The 18,183-nt window shown below is 36.8% G+C and overlaps 1 protein-coding gene and 1 pseudogene across 4 annotated transcripts in view; one reads left to right on the top strand and one right to left on the bottom strand.

Moving 5' to 3' along the window:
* Positions 1–1,485: 1,485 nt before the first annotated feature.
* On the top strand, positions 1,486–2,640 carry LOC114494835 (annotated as a pseudogene).
* Positions 2,641–13,594: 10,954 nt separating this feature from the next.
* Positions 13,595–18,183, bottom strand: part of GIN1 (gypsy retrotransposon integrase 1) — a 34,439-nt gene continuing 29,850 nt past the window's right edge. For 3 of the 4 annotated variants that reach the window (XM_036020611.1, XM_036020613.1, XM_036020612.1), the window contains one exon: positions 14,075–14,837. In XM_036020611.1, the coding sequence (XP_035876504.1) occupies positions 14,563–14,837 (275 nt within the window). In that variant the 3' untranslated portion in view covers positions 14,075–14,562. Of the gene's footprint in view, positions 14,838–18,183 lie in introns of all 4 variants that reach the window. The other variant, XM_028526196.2, reaches the window with a different exon arrangement.

An 18,183-nucleotide genomic window follows, 5' to 3' on the forward strand; every position in this document is an offset into this window, starting at 1 on the left:
CCAGACATTTCTCTAACTGCCTAGACGAGCTTCCCCAATCAAAACACTCATCTCGTTTAGTTGAATTTGGGTAAAAATCTCCCTCCTTTCCAAAGCCGTTTCCCTCCATGTTGGTTTCATTCTTTAGAATGTTCTTTCTATGCAATATGAAAGATGCCTCTGGTTGGTGTCTGCAAATTCGAGATTCCTGTACTCCTCCCCATATCTGCATCAAACACCCCAAAGGATTCAGGAACACAAGAATGGTAGTGTTTTCTTTTTCAGAAATGACAGTAGGTTTGCAAAGATTTATCCACTAGTCTATCTTGCAGCTAATTCTTTCAGTACCGAAGAAAGTTTTCCCTCTTGAACTCTCTAAGAAAATTTCCTTGCATGCATCACATGGTCATTTCCCAGCTAATCCTTTGCAAAGGGAATAGGGTTATTTTGGACCACTGAGGTTTATGCCTGGGTTTATGCCTGAAGCTGAAGTGGCATCAACTTTTCCCAAGTTCTGTGGCTGCACAAAAGAAGTGCTAGACTCATCAACAAAATTCAGATAGGAAGGAGAGAGAGAAGAAAATGGTTGCTAAGTAGGCAACCAACAATCCAGTACAGGCTGGCTCAGTCCCTGTTGAGAAAAAAAATTCATTTATCAATAGATAACTGCTAATCTTCCAAACCTCAAGTAGTTTACCATCTAGAGGGCAAAGAAAGCATAAATTCCTTTAGTTCAGTGATGGAAGCAGAGCCAGGCACCTGACAAAATTTGAAGTGAGGGATCATAGAAAGTAAGTTTTAAAGTTCAAGAAAGCATTAAATTGAAAACAATTAAAATAGAAGTCGTTGCTATATGAAAATTCTCTTTGCATAGTTCCCTGATGGTTAGCTTTTTAATCACCCCAAAGCCTTTCTAAAAACCAAGTATTGCATAGTTTTCTCAATATGTTTTTGATACTCTTCCAATAACAATATAATTCCAGAGCAACAAAATCTAATAAAAGTTCCTCAAAGCAAAGGTTCTGGGTGACAGTTGAAAGCATGCTCTGAAACAAAGGCTGGATATATTGCACTGATCCCAAATTACTGGACCAAAAAGAGCCTGGATTCCAGATCACAGTTTAGAAAACATTTTAGGATCATTTTCACATTTGTATATGTAAATGTTTACTGTTATTTTCCCTAAAATACTGTTTCATTATTTAGATAGATTAGAATAGACATGTGTGATACATGTAAATAAGTAGATGATAGATCAATAGATCACTGATTGGTTAGACAGACTGACATTCATAACAGGAAGGAAAGAAAGAGGACGGAGGGAAGGAGAGATGAGAGAGATATCCAGATTCCTCCTGAAGGCTTCTTCAGGTTAGTTACTGCCAGCGCAGAGAATGGCTGACATCTGGTGGTAAAACTCAGTAAAAAATTCACATGGATTTGTGCCCTCATAGACAAGATGCTGTTCAGTAAACAATGGCTCTGCTTTCAAGAAGAATAATTTAAAATGAAGTGTGCACAGGGACTCATCAGCAGATCTTCCACCTGGAGCAGATGATCCTTGGGAAGAAAGACACAGCCAATAATAACACTAGAGACCATTATATTATTTGCAAGGAAATTATTGGCCTGGTCCTGGACCAGGTCCCCTCGGTACATGGGACTTCTGGAGCAGCCCTAGCTTGGGTTTGTGTCTTTGCTCACAGAGTTAGTCTTGCTGGACTCGCCAGCGTCCAAGCTCGAATTGGCCATTTACCTAGCACCTCGGGTTTCCACAGCCATGGTGGAGCCCTGCAGCTCCATTCTGACCACACACACGACCCTAAAATATTTTGACTGTGCATTCAAGGTGACAACGAAGCCCTCTATGGCATATGTTGCTACGACCTGGACGTGGAATAGTCCACATATACCAACTCAATCATCTAATTGGACAGATCGAGTCTGCCATCACTGGCTCCAGGTGATCTGACAGGACCCAGAACTAATTCCAGACTAATCCGATCCCTAGCTCCACACCTACTTGGCCCCTGGCCACCTGTGACTCAGTCACCTCATCCAGAAAGCCTACCCTGAGCTGCTGTCCATGGCCAAGATCACCAATGCCTGCTTCAAACCAACCAGCCAGATGGTGGAGTATGAACCTCACCATGGCAAGTGCATGGCCTACTGCATGTTGTACAGGAGGGACTTGATCCCAAAAGACACCAATGCGGCTGTTGCCACCATCAAGACCAAGCACACCATCAAGTTTGTGGATCAGTGAGGGACTAGATTTGAGGTGGGCAATACCTAGGAGCCCTGCACCATTATCCCCAGTGGAGACCTGGCCAAGGTACGGAGGGCTCTGTGCGCACTGAGTAACACCACTGCCATCGCCGAGGCCTGGGCCTGTCTGGACCATTTAAGTTTGATTTCATGTACACAAAGCAAGCATTCTGAGTTCTCTGAGGCCCGGAGGACCTAGCAGCTCTGGAGAAGGACTACAAAGAGGTTGGCGTGGATGCAGTGAAACAGGCAGAAGAAGGTGAAGAAGATGAAATAGGATAGTGAGGCTGGCAGTGTCCTTCTCTTTCACCCTCTCCTGCCACCCCGCAGCACAGCTGGTGTCAAGTTGTTTACAATTAAAGTTCCTATATTAAATGATTAAAATCACAACTCTGTGAACGCTAAAACCTACTGATTTTTTCACCTTAAATGAGTGAATTTTATGGTATGTGAATTATGTCTCAATAAAACGCTTTAAAAAAACTACAATCATCTTCAAGCAAGGTGAACCATTTCCCATCCCCAAAGCCTGAAAACTCCGAGTCACAGTTGGGCCATGTAGGAATGCATTTGTGGCTTCCAAAATTGAGGCATGGCTCCTTCAAATACTGAGTTATCCCATTCCTACCAAGGGCCTTGCTCAGTAATTCCCCAGCTTCACGCTGAAAAGACGCTGCAGATGGTCTCCTTAAGCCAGTGCTACACCTTCCCTCAAGGTGTCCTGCAACACTGCCTTCCTTACTCGGGGAGAGGCCCCTGGATATGGGAAATTTCTTTTATGGGTGGAAGTCTGTGTCCCACAATAAAATCTCCCTGCCTGGTGGTGTCCTCTTGCCATGGATAAGCCCCTGACTCCATCACCAGGTGGGCCTACTCCCTACTTTAGCTTCCTCAGGAAGGGGGAGACTCAGTCTGTGAGATTTAAACCTAATGGACAGGAGGCCTCTCGGAGGGGAAAGATGTTAAGCTAGAACTGTCGGAAGAGTTGAATTTTGTGTGAGGCGAGAACGGAAAACATTCAGCTTTGTGCTTCTTTGACGCCCTCAGTGACCACTGTCGTCCCCAATTATACAGTCATTTATCACAGTTGGAATAAAACTCTTCGACATTGGATTCAAACACAGACTCCTCCTCTGAGAGAACTGAAATGGCATATGGCTTCAGCAAAGCCCTGTATCCCAGTGACCTAGATATTCTAGATATCTTAGTAAAATTATGTACAATGCTAAGACTTTTTCGTTCTACTATTCACTGACAGGAGTTCAAAGGAAAGTTTATAATTAAAGGTTAATGACTTCAAGTCTGTGAGGTAGAATAAAAGAAAGATATTCCAAAGGATTTCCCCTTCTTATTCTGGAAAAAAGAAATTCTAATTTCTACGGTTTTCAAATTCCAAATTGAGGTTAAAATAGGAAAGTGATATTGGAACAACCTCAGAAATTCTACATAAATTACATTGGATTGTGAATTCCTTAGCAAAACCAAAGTACAATATGATTGAAAATGTTGTTACTCATGTTTTTCCTTATTCAGTTTCCACTGGCAAATGAGAATGAGAATCTTGAGAACTTGCCGGCATTATTTGTAGCCCCTTAAATGTTGGGTTAGCATCAGCTATATCCATCAAAAAGGGGAGAGGGATGGAATATTTGGCTGCCATCATTCATAAAGCTAGGAAACTTGCTTGAGCATCTGTTTGCTCTGCCAGGTAATATAAATAATGCCCCAGATTATGTATAATCAATCACCAGATGCTTTGGATCACTGCCTCAGCTATGATTAACACGAAGTGTGGCAGGTAATGGCAAGTGCAGATCTCTGCAGCAAAGAGAATGCCTTGGCTGCCCCTAAGGGACTCATGGTCCAGTTTATTTTGGAGAGTTTTGAACTGTGCATAAAGGAATGCTGAGTTCCCATCTCCTGAACTCCAGACTCATATATCCAAGTGTCTACTCAACAGACCCACTTGAATGTATTAAAAGCATATTAAAATCAGCATGTTCATACCTGAACTTCTCTTTTCTTCAAACCTGCTACTCCTAGTCTTCCTCATCTCAGTTAGCATCAATTCCAGTTATGTAAGCCTAAAAAGTTTGGCATCATCATAGACTTTTCTCTTCTTATAAACTCCTATATCCAATGTCAGCAAATCTGATTCACATAGCTTCAAAATATAACAGATATTAACCATGTTTCACCATCTCCATGCTACCAATGCCACTGTCCAGCACCTGAATTATTGCAACAGCCTCCTAACTAGTCCTCCGTTGCTCTTTTTCAAACCATTCTCATTTCAGGTTCCATGGTGATCATCACAATTCTGACAATAGTTGTCATAGTTCTGATTTGTTATGGCTCTGGCAGAGGTTGCATTCCTCTATGGCTACAAATACTGATGGTTAAACCCTTTTCCATAACCCATCTGTCACTGAGCATTTCCTCTCCTTGCTTCATTAGGCCTAAAGATTTCCAGCTATTGCTGGTCATCAGATGTCCCAATGTTCCTTCTGGGTCTATTAATCCTTCTTTAAATAGATCCTTAAGTTATCTTCAGTTTAAATCATTTTATGTATTTCAACTCTTTTTGCCAGGTCTCTTAGAGATACAGCCATTAATTGTGTGAATTTTTTTTAAAAAAGATTTTATTTATTTATTTTTAGAGAGGGAAGGGAGGGAGAAAGAGAGAGAGAAATATCAATGTGCAGTTGCTAGGGGTCACGGCCTGCAACCCAGGCATGTACCCTGACTGAGAATCGAACCTGCGATACTTTGGTTTGCAGCCCACGCTCAATCCACTGAGCTATGCCAGCCAGGGCCCGGAATTTTTTTTAATGTTAAACCAACTTGCATTTCTGGAATCCACTCAATTTGGTCATAATGCATATTGTTATAGGTCACTAGATTCAGTTTGTTAACTTTTTAAAATATCTTTGTATTTGTGTTTATGAGAGAAAGGCCTGTTTTCTTCAGTTTTCATTCTGTCCTTTTCAGATTTTGATATCAAGATTATGCCATCCTTATATCAAGATTTAAAGATTGGTCCTTCTGCTTCTACCTTCTGAACAATTTATATAAAGTTAAAATTATCTATTCCTTAAATTTTATTATAAATATTTGATAAAATCATTTGGCTTATTATTTCTTCTTGAACCACTTTTGCAGGTTAAATTTCTCTAAAATTTATCCATTTTGTTAGATTCAAATTTATTAGAAATATCCCTATCTTTTAAACATCCTCATTATACATGGTTCTGACCATTTTGCATCACAATATTGTTTATCTGTAAATGCTTTAGGCTTTTTTATTATGCTTATTAGATTTGTCACTACCAGCATTTTCAAAGAAGCAATGTTTGGCTCAGTCCATCTGCATATTGCATGTATATTCTCTATTTCATTAATTTCTGTTATTTTCATGATTTTTAACTTTCTATTATCTTTAGGTAATTTACTTGTCCTTTTTATACCACATTAAATTGGATGGTTAGGTTATTACTTTTTAACTATGTTTTCCAATGTAGGGCCCAGTCCTTTTTCAGATCTCTAATAAAACATTGTTATAACTTTCTACACAGTCCAAAAATAAGTGAAACAGAACACTATGCTTTTTGAGGCTTAAAGCAAGGATTCCAACAAGATGTCTGTGTGAAAGCTATAAATGAGATTTTATGATTAGACGGACAATCCAAGATGTCAGAGGAGTAAGAGGAAGCTATACTAACCTTTTCCCAGAACCAATCTGGAATTACAACTAAACTGTAGATAAATCATCCTGAATAACCAACTGAGTGCTAGCTGGAGAGAAAGCTTATAACCAAGGACAGACAGAAGAAACCCCTTTACTACAACAAGACTCGTAGGGAGTGTGGAGGACATGCGAGAAGGCTGCCTGGGCTCCCACAGGTGGCAGCTGAAGTTCTGGAGGGATATTTCAGCAGCTGGCAGGGGGGTGCCCCCTGAGACCTGTAGGGTCTAAACCCCAAGCTAGGCTACAAAGCCTACAGCACCAGAGCCAGAAAGGAACCCAGATAACATCCAGCTGTGAAAAACAGCAATATTTCTGTCCACCAGATAGAGACAGCTGGAGATGAAGAGAGCCTCTTAAAGGGCTAACACAAAAAATTTTTTTGTAGCCACTTAACCCTGGGCTCTGGCTGAGAAAGGGCAGAGTAGACTAGAGATGCATGTGCAGAGTCCAGGGATGGTGGCTCTGGGGAGAGAACTGAGGGAACAGCCATCTGGATCTATGTGCTGAGTCATTCCCCATACTTAGGAGCCATCTCTTTCAGGCAGAGCACTCGTCCCCAAATGGCATCAGCCTGAAGAGAAGCAATAGCCCCACCCTGTGGTCCTTCAGCCAGGCTGATGACTGCAATTTGATTAGCCTAACGACTGATCAGTTTAACAGATGATTAGTTTAACAACTAAAGCCAAAAAATACAAAGCAGCAGCCAAAATGGGAAGTCAAAGAAACAGACCCCAAATGAAAGAACAAGAGAATTCTTCACAAGAACTAGATGAAATGGACGCAAGCAATTTAGCAGAGAGAGAATTTAGAATAATGATTATAGGGATACTCAACAGCATGAAAAAAAAGACATAGAAACCATAAAAAAGGGCCAGTCAAAAATAAGGACTGCAATAGCTGAAATAAATACTACACTGGAGGGAATAAAGAGTAGGTTAGATGAAGCAAAGAACTGAATCAGTGATATGGAAGACAAGGTAGAATAAAAACACCCAGGCAGAGCAGCAACAAGAAAAAAGAATTTTAAAAAATAAGAAGAGCTAAAGAAACATCTTGGACAACATGAAGTGTAACAATATCCGCATCATGAGGACACCAGAAGAAGAGAGTGAGCAAGGACTTGAGAACCTATTTGAAGAAATAATAACTGAAAACTACCCTAATTGGTGAAGGAAGAAGTTGCACAAGTCCAGGAAGCTCAGAGAATCCCAAACAAGTTGGACCCAAAGAGGCCTACATCAAAAAGCATCATAATTCAAATTACAATGCTTAAAGACAAGGAGAGAATTTTAAAAGTTGCAAGAGAAAAACAGGTAGTTATCTATAAGGGAGCACCAACTAGACTGTCATCTGATTACTCAACAGAAACATTTCTGGTCAGAAGGGAGTGGCATGAAATATTCAAAGTGATGAAAAGCTGAACCTACCACCAAAACTACTTTACCCAAAAAGGCTATTGTTTAAAATCAAAGGAGAAGTAAGGAGCTTCCCAGACAAGAAAAAGCTAAAGGAGTTTCTTAACACCAAACCAGTGCTTCAACAAATGTTAAAGAACGTGCTTTAAAAAGAAGAAAAAGATTTTAAAAAATAGGAAAACAGTCTAACAACAAATGGCACTACATATTATCTATAATCACCTTAAAAGTAAATGGCTTAAATGCTCCAAGCAAAAGCCATAGGGTAGCAGAATGGATAAGAAAACAAGACTCATGTACACATTGCTGCCTCCAAGAGATCCACTGCAGATCAAAAGATGCACACAGACTAAAAGTAAATGGATAGAAAAAGATATTTCATGCATATGAAAAAGAAGAAAAAAGGCTGGGGTAGCAGTACTTATATCTGACAAAATAGAGTTTAAAACCAAGGCTGTAGTGAAAGACAAAAAAGTATACAGGAATGCACAACAAGAGGATATAACTCTAGTAAACATTTACCTACCCAACATAGGAAAACTTAAATATGTAAAGCAAATCTTGATGAACATAAAAACAGAGATTGACAAAAATACAGTTATAGTCAGAGATTTTAACATCTCATTGACTTCAATGGATAGATCTTCCAGACAGAAAGTCAGCAAGGAGACAGCAGCCTTAAATGACACACTAGATCAAATGGATTTAACTGATACCTTCAGAGCATTTCACCCCAAAACAACAGAATATACATATTTTTCAAGTACAAGTACCTTAAAAAACATGTGGAATGTTTTCTAAGATAGACCACATGTTAGGACACAAATCTGAATACATTTAAGAAGACTGAAATCATATCAAGCATCTTCTCTAACCACAATGCTATGAAACTAGAAATCAATCACAAGACCACTGAAAAATACACACAAAGACACGGAAGCTAAATAACATGTAATTAAACAATGAATAGGTCAACAATAAGATCAAGGAAGAAATTGAAAGATACCTTGAAACAAATGAAAATGAAGACATGACAATCCAAACTCTGTGGGACACTGGAAGGAAATCCTAAGAGGGAAATTCATAGCATTAAAGGCCTATCTAAAAAAAAAAAAAAAAAAAAACACCCTCAAACAATCTAATTTCATACTTAAAGGGACTGGAAAAGTAAAACAAAGCATAAAGTGAGTATAAGGAAGGAAATAATAAAGATCACAGTAGATATAAATGAAATTAGAGTCTAAAAAAATACAGGTCAATGAATCCAAGAGCTTGTTCTGTGAAAAGACAAGTAAGATTGGCAGATTTTTAACCAGATTCATCACGAAAAAAAAGAGAAAGGAAACAAATAAATCAAATCAGAAATAAAAGATGAGTAATTACAATAGACACCAAAGAAATACAAAGGATTTGGAGAAAATATTATGAACAACTATATGCCAACAAACTGGACAACCAGGATGAAATGGATACATTCCTAGAAACATATAATCTTCCAAAACTAAATCAGGAAAGAATCAGAGAATCTTTCCTGATTTAGTAATCTTCCTGAAGCAGTAATCAAAAAACTCCCAACAAACAAAATCCTTAGACTGGATGGCTTCACAGGTAATTTTACCCCAACTTTCCTCAAACTATTTCATAAAATTCAAGAGGAAGGAAGGCTGACAAACACATTTTATGAGACTAGCATTATCCTAATTCCAAAACCAGATAAAGACACTACAAAGAAAGAAAATTATAGGCCAATATCCTTGATGAATATAGATGCTAAAATCCTCAACAAAATATTAGCAAACTGAATACAGCAATACATCAAAAAGATCATACACCGTGATCAAATGAGATTTATTCCAGGAACGCAAGGTTGGTACATTTGCAAATCAAAAAGTGTAATTCACCACATAAACAAAATGAAGGATAAAAACCACATGATCATATCTATAGATGCAGAAAAAACATTTGATATAATCCAATACCCATTTGTGATCAAAACTCTCAGCAAAGTGGGAATATAGGGAATATACATTAACATAATAAAGGCTATATATGACAAACCCACTGCCAACATCATACTCAACAGGCAAAAACTACAAGTATTCCTCTTAAGATCAGGAACAAGACAGGTATGTCTGCTTTCACCTCTCTTATTCAACATAGTACTCTAGAAGTCCTAGCTACAGTGATCAGACAAAAAAAAAAGAAAAAGAAAAGAAATAAAAGGCATCCAAATATCAAAGGAGGAAGTAACACTATCCTTTTTTGCAGATGACATGATACTGTACATAGAGAACCCCAAAGATTCCACTAAAAACTACTAGAACTGATAAATGAATTCAGCAAAGTAGCAGGATACAAAATTAATATCCAGAAATCAGCTGCATTTTTATATACCAATGATGAACTAACAGAAATGGGAATTAAAAAAACAATTCCATTCACAATTATTCAAAAAAAAATAAACTATTCAAGAATGAACCTAACCAAGGGTGTAAAAGACCTGCACATGAAAAATTATAAGACACTGAAAAAAGAAATTGAAAAAGATACAAACAAGTGGAAGTACACACCGTGTTCATTGATAGGAAGATTAACATCATTAAAATGTCCATAGTATCCAAAGCAATCTATGGATTCAACACAATTCCTATCAAGATTCCAATGGCATATTTCACAGAACTAGGTAAAGTACTTAAAAAATGTATATAGAACCACAAAAGGCCCCACATAGGAACAGCAATTATGAGAAAGAAGAATAAAGATGGGAGAATCACACTACCTAATATCAAACTATACTGAAGGCCAAAGTAACCAAAACAGCATGGTATTGGCATAACAACTGACACATAGGTCAATGGAACAGAATAGAGTCCAGAAATAAACCCACATCTTTATAGTCAATTAAAATTTGACAGAGGAAGCAAGCAAGTACAATGGGCTAAAGATAGTTTATTTAATAAATTGTGTTGGGAAAATTGGACAGATACATGCAGAAAAATGAAACTATACCACCTTCTTATACCACACACAAGAATAAATTCAAAGTGGATCAAAGACTTAAATATCAGAACCAAAACATAAATATCCTAGAAGAAAACATAGGCATCAAAATCTAGGACATTGCTTGTAGCAATTTTTTTTCAGATATATTTCCCCAGGTGAAACAAAAGAAAAAATAAACAATTAAGACTACATCAAACTAAAAAGGTTTTGCACAGCAAAGGAAATCATCAACCAAATAAAGAGACAACACAGAGAATGGGAGAACATATTTGCCACTACATCTGTTAAGGGGTTAATAACCAAAATGTATTTAAAAAGCTTATCAAACTTAACACCAAAAAAAACACAACCAACCTGATTAAAAAATGGGCAAAGGACCTGAATAGACACTTCTCCAAAGAGAACATACAGATGACCAGTAGACCTATGAAAAGATGTTCAGCATCACTAATCACCAGAGAATTAACAATTACAACCACAATGAGACATCATTTCACATCTATCAGAATGGCTATGATCAATAAATCAATAAACAAGTGCTGGTGATGATGTAGAGAAAGGAGAAGGCTTTTTCACTATTGGTGGGAATGCAGATTGGTACAGTGACTATAGAAAGCAGCATGGAGATACCTCAAAAAATAAAAAATGGATCTCCCTTTTGACCCAGCAATCCCACTTCTGGGAATATATATGAAGGAACCCAAAACACTAATTTGAAAGAACATAAGCACTGCTATGCTGTTTGCAGCATTATTTACAATTGCCAAAATATGGAAGCAGCGTCCATCAGTAGATGAGTGGATAAAACAACTATGGGACACTTAATCAATGGAATACTACTCAGCCCTAAAAAAGAGAAAATTTTGCCTTTGCAACAGTATGGATGGACCTGGAGAACATTATGCTAACTGAAATAAGCCAGTCAGAGAAAGACAAATACCATATGATTTCACTTATATGTGTAGTCTAATGAACAAACTGACCTAAAAAGGAAAATGGGAACAGACCCAAAGATGGAGGGCAGATAACAGCTAGTGGTGGGAGGGGATCAGGGGGTGGAAGGATTGAGCAATGAGGAAAAAGGACTCATGGACATGGGCAACAATGTGGTGGTTGCTGGGGGGAGGGAAGAGGACCAAACAGTAATGGAAAAAATTTTAAGATTAAATGAAGAAAAAAGACTAGATATAAGTGAACAAATATATTAAGAATTGCTGGTCACTATTCTGCTGGAATGTAAGCTCTAGGAAGGCAGGGATTTTTGTTTCTTATTGATATAACCTTGGTGCCAAAACAGTACCTAAAATATAGTAGGCATTTAATACATATCTTTTTTCAGTCTATAAATGAATTGCAGGTAAATGTTTTCTGTCTTAGTGAGTTATTTTTTTAGATAGCAGTATCAGAAAATTTCACACTTGAAATGTCAATCATATTTTAAAACTTTTCAAACCAATTATTCTCATTCAGAATATATTTTTCTTTTATTTCAGCTCAGCATCTTCATTTTGTTCTGCATCGTGTAAATTTTAAGTGTTCATAAAAATACCACAAGGTGGCACACAAAACCTCATGAAAACACTTCCTGTCTGGGGGAGCTTTTTTTGGTCAAATTTTTACTATATACTCATCCTATAGAAAACCTCCTTAAATCCAGGCAAAAAAGCCCCCACTCTGGACCCTTTGCTTGAGAGCTAGGTTCTGTCTTGCTGTAGTCCATGCAGTTCCCTGCAGGGACAGAGTCCAGAGCCTAGAGGCACACCCTTCTATTCCTGGAGAGCTTTCTGGTCTGTTCCAGGAGAGTGGACAGAGAGCTGAAGAACACATACTAAGGCCTGGGCTTGTCAATGGGGTTGGGGTAGGTTTTCCTTGGGAGGGGATGGGGCCCCAAAAAGGGGGCTCCCTGAAACCAGCTCTCTCTGCTTTGTCACTGATTAGTGCAGCGCTTCAGTCCAAGAATTCTAGGAACAGTAGGAAGGCATATTTGCCAAGGTAGAAACAGTTTATTGGCTGGATTTATAACTTCTAAACATTCAGGTATATGAATGTGGACCACCAGTTTCACTCTTGATGGGACCCTGCAAATGTCAATGACAAGACTGAGTATGTACATTATTTGTGGGTATTTTTTGTGTGCATTTGCTTACTTAAGATCTGTATTTGGAATTTCTACATTAGAATACTAGGGATTTCAATAATAAAATTGGCATTTTATTTAAATAGCTTGTATTGGCTATTTATCAGGAAAAGTAAGTTTCATCATAAATGGCCTGTAACAGAATTCACAAGCATAGTGTACAAGTCAAGGTAGTATTTTCAGAGTTATACAACCACCACCACAAAAAGAAACCCACACCCATTAGCAGTGTGTGACGGAGTCTGACCACTGTAATACAAGTAGGAAGGACGTGAAAAACTCCACAGCAAATTTTTGCAGAGCTAGTGTTTGTGCTGTACATGGCTTATATGGTCGATATTCCTTACCAGGCTCTAAGTCCCTTGTGAGTGTGAGATACATGCCTGACACATATTTTAAGTTTTTACAGTATTCTGCAAAGTGCTTTATAAGAAATATTTGTTGAATAGTTATAAACATAGAAATTATTATTTTAAATCCTTGATACTGGTTATTTTATCATTATTATTTATTTCCTTTAGATTGTAGGAGGAAATCTTATTAATGAATAATTTTAGTTTTAATATGTATTATGAAAATGCACAAATGTTTTCAAACCAATATACAGTTTCAGAGCCTGATCCTAAGTCTAACAAGGTAACATTACCAATATTCTGTAAGAGCCCATTAAATAACTAAGCATTTCCCTACATTATTGTTTTTAGATGTTCCAGGAACACAGAAATTTCACTTAATTCATTTTTATGATTGAGCAAATATTTATTAATCACATTGAAGGTAGTTAAAATTCATTTTTTAAAAGATTTAATTACTTATTTTCAGAGGGAGGAAGAGGGGGAGAAAGAGGGAGAAAAACATTGACGTGAGAGAGAAGCACCAGTCAGTTGCCGCCAGCACTCCCCCAACCAGGGACCAAGTCCCCAACCTAGTTGTGTGCCCTGACTAGGAACAGGACAGGTGACCTTTCAGTTTGTGGGACAACACCCAACCCACTGAGCCACACCAGTCAGGGCCAACCTTATTTTTTAAAGAAGAAATTAAAAAAAAAAAATAAACTGAAAACATGGTTCCGTAAAAACAAAATTTTGCCAATTTTGAGCTGAAATTTACTTCACTTTCTAAGAAATAAGAGATAATTTTCTAAAGAGAGAATTGTCTATTCTGTCTTTAGAAAAAAAAAGTGAATTCTATATATGAGGGGAAACCCCCCCTCAAAAAACCCAGAATTATCTTGTGGAGGGCAGGACCTTTGTAGTACAGGCTTCCCCTGCTAGATAACTGTTCTAGGAACCCATCTCTGTCAGTGTACCAGCAGGCATTATTGTGAGAGGCTGTATTCAGCTTCAGTGATTTTTTTTTTTTGAAGACTCTTTCAATGAGTTTGCCCATTTCATGATGGGTCATTTACGAGTGCACCTGCCCACACAGCGCTGAGTGTTCAGCAGTTTTTGACCAAAAATGGCATGACCCCCATGCCCCACCCTCCTTGTTCACCTGATCTTGTCCCAAGTGACTTTTTGTTTGTTTCCTTGGATGAAAAAAGTCCTCAAAGGGAAATGTTTGCCTATGTGGAAGAGAACAAACAAAAAACAGCAGAAGCACTATAGGCATCAAAACTGCTGAGTGCAAAAACTGTTTGGAGCATTGGAAAAAATGTCTTGATAAGTGTATTGCATCAGATGGAAGAATACTTTGAAGGTGACTGAAGTTTAAACATATAAGAATAAACACACAACTTTTGGGAAATAAATTCCAGTTTTTTGGGGTCCCCTCTCATATTACATGCTTCCTTTGCCATATATATATATCTATATCTATATATATATGAGCACTGACATTTAAACATGGTACAACTTTTCATCAATAAATAGTTATAAAATAAACTTTTGGAATTTAGTCATTAAAAAGTGTGTCCAGACACTTCTCTTATACACCTTTTTTGATGGAAAAAATATCAAGATTCACGGAGATACACATTTTAAATAAGCACTGTAACTGAGTTTTAGTATTTACTAACTTAAGTACTCAAGGACTTGGTTTGAGGAGTCCAACAGACTGAAAGTCTGCTTTTCAAGACTACTATTATCTTCCATCAGCGGAGAGATTTTGGCATTTCTATATTCTAATAGTTCACCATCCTTGTTTGATGTCAGTAATTCATTATCAAGGACACCAATAGTTGCGTCTTCTACCAAAATATTTGCTTGGTATGCTCCAACTGGAATTTCAGGCAATCCAATGTAGTCATGATCTGCCACTACTGAGCCTTGTAAGAGATAAAGACTATCTGAAAGAAGAACATCATAAGTTTACCTTTTAGAATTGTAAATAAACATCATTTTTAAATTAAACAATGTTAAATAAGGAACAAAACATCAAATAATAAAAATTAGCTAAATTAACTTCTGGTGGGTTCTTCTGTCTACTAAATAAATAAACATTTCAAAGAATGAATAAAATCATATATAAAACTGAGAACTCATATATATAGAATTCAGGAAAGACCAAGGATTTTAAAAGAGCCAAGTGTGCCTGTCCTCTTGACTTGTCTTTGGTGAATGTGGGAGGGGGGTGGAAAGGGCTGGGGTTTACGGTGTAGATTAAAAACAAAGTTATAAACTGTATTTTTGATATTGGTGATATCCTTAATATGCTTCTATAAAACATTGTGTGTGAGTTAATGGAGTCTTGAAAGATATTTTTAAAAGGTAAAATTGTTAAATACTTACATTTGCAACTTTGGATAATTCTTTAATCTTTATAGAACCCATGTTAAGACAATAATATATTGTTACAATATGAAGTTATAAGAGAAAATGAAGACAAAGTTCCTAGAATCAGGCTTAGGTGACAGGACTGTGTAAGTAGGCAGGCTACAATGCAGTAGTATAAAAAGCTTAGTTTAAGTCTAATTTAATGCCGAAATACTCATGAACTTTTATGGTTTTACTAAACCATACTGAAATAATGACAAGGAATTTTCATTAACATTATATTCTATTTTTACCAAATTTGTCATCTCTATCAAAAAATACTTAAAACAAATGTTAAACTGATGGGAAAACAGTAGCATACTTATAAATAAAGGTTAATGTATATAAAAGGATTTCTCCCCAACTGATATTTTAATTAATTACAAAAGGAACTCTTCCACTGTGGCTGATTAACTTCCTGGACCCCTGCCTTCTCTTTCTGTATATTTTTCCAAAACATTAACAGATTCTTTTGAAGATTTTAATACCTTAAAGATTCCTCAAATTTTAAGTTTAAGGGATAGCAAAAGAAAGGTTAATTGCCAATTTAGATTAGAGATCAATGAAAGTTTCACAGAGCAGATAAAGTTGCAAATATAGCCTGGAACACAATTCCACTCTCCCCATCCTCATATTAATGGATGAAAAACTCACTGAGCCTATTTCAACTCCAGATGTAAACACATTAAGAATTTTCAATTTACAAACTTCAATGGATCAAACGAATCTATGCTTTTTACCAAGAAACGGCATAAGTGGTCTTGGGTTTGTATGGACATGTAGTTTTGCTCATTTAGTTCTTCATTAGCAGTCAAAGTGTACTTGATATTTTAACTTTGAGAGGTGTTCCAAGTTTAACCCCAATTCTTATTGATAGAAATGTAATTTGATTCAAAATGTTGTTAAAAAGATATATATGTTCATGATGGAAAAAAGTATGGATATTTGAAGGTGGTAAGCAATGACTTTTGTAGGTTAGCATGGGATGAACTGCTGGACAAGACGAACAATTCTACGAGATAAGAAATAAATCATGCAACTGATGAGAAGGACTTTGTCCAACAGCAGCAAGCAAGAAAAAAATCAATGAAACTGAAGATTTTTAGATTCTGTTAATAGAGGTTCAGCATCAAAGTTTAATATTAGCCTATTAATACTAAAGAAGGCAAGGTAGTGGTTTATAAGAAAACTTAAAAAAGGATAGGTATGGTAAAAATGTTATTGATCAAAATTTTCTAATAACCATAAAGAATTCCGTAGGTTCAAGGCAATGTACAATGTTGCAAACTATCAGTTTCAGTAGATACCACAGAATTTAAGGTATCTCCAAAGATTCTTGCACACATCGTTGATGAGGGAAGTTTTCTATCTCAAAAACATGTTCCCCACACAGATGAAGCAGGTCTATTTAGAAAAACATATCCAGTAAACATGTATCAACAAAAAACAATGCATAAATGTAAAACTTAAAGTCAATACTCAGAAATCAAAGGCATTTTGGTATATCAACAATGAAGTATCAGAAACAGAAATCAGGAAAAAAATCCCATTTGATATAGCAACAGGAAAAATAAAGTACCTAGGAATAAACCTAACCAAGGAGATAAAAGACCTGTACTCAGAAAACTACCCAACACTGCAGAAAGAAATTAAGGGAGACACAAACAAATGGAAACATGTACCATGTTCCATTGGAAGAATTAATATCATCAAAATGTCCATACTACCCAAAGCAACTTACAGATTCAATGCAATCCCTATTAAAATAACAATGACATATTTCACAGATATAGAACAAACATTTCAAAAATTGATATGGCACCATGAATGACCTCAAATAGCCACAGCACTTTTGAGGAAGAAGAGCAAAGTAGGCAGGATCACAATACCTGATATCAAACTGTAATACAAGGCCACTGTAATCAAAACAACCTGGTAATGGCATAAGAACACATAGGCCAATGGAACAGAATAGAGAGCCCAGAAATAAACCCAAGTCTCTGTGGTCAATTAATATTTGACAAAAAGGGTAGAAGCATAAAATGGAGTAAAAACAGTCTCTTCAGCAAATGGTGATGGGAGATCTGGACAGTTACATTCAAAAAAATGAAATTCGACCACCAACTTACACAACGCACAAAAATAAACTCAAGATGGATAAAAGATTTAAACATAAGTCATGACACCATAAAAGTCCTAGAGGAGCACATACGAAGGAAAATCTCAGATATTCCATGCAGCAATATTTTCACTGATATACCCCCTAGAGCAAAGGACATAAAGGAGAGAATAAACAAATGGGACTTCATCAAAATAAAAAGCTTCTGCATGGCTAAAGAAAACATCAGCAAAATAAAAAGGGAACCAACCGTATGGGAAAATATATTTGCAAATGATACCTTGGACAAGGGTTTGATCTCCAAAATATATAAAGAACTCACACAACTCCACTCCAGGGAGACAAACAATCCAATTAAAAAAATGGGCAAAGGATCTGAATAGGCATTTCTCCAAGGAGGATATACAGAGGGCCCAGAGATATATGAAAGGATGCTCAGCATCACTAGCCATCAGAGAGATGCAAATTATTCTTCATCAACATTAGATGTCTAGTAGTTTGCTGCATACATCATGCTGTTTTATAACTCTGTTTATCAGTACATATAATTCTAAAAATCATTGATTGTATAAGTGAGGGAGATTTTATGTGTCAACTAAGTACTATGAAAAATAACTTGAAAAAGTATTTCTGATTTTTTTCTCTTTAGTCTATACAACATCTTTTCTTTCAAAGCAAGTGTATTTTTCTGCTTTAGTTGGTAATTCTGGAGTTCTGGTAAAACAACAGATAAAACAATAAAGACAACTCAAGCATCTTAA

This window comes from Phyllostomus discolor, chromosome 3 (genome assembly GCF_004126475.2).
Source record: "Phyllostomus discolor isolate MPI-MPIP mPhyDis1 chromosome 3, mPhyDis1.pri.v3, whole genome shotgun sequence".
Taxonomy (NCBI): Eukaryota; Metazoa; Chordata; class Mammalia; order Chiroptera; family Phyllostomidae; genus Phyllostomus; species Phyllostomus discolor.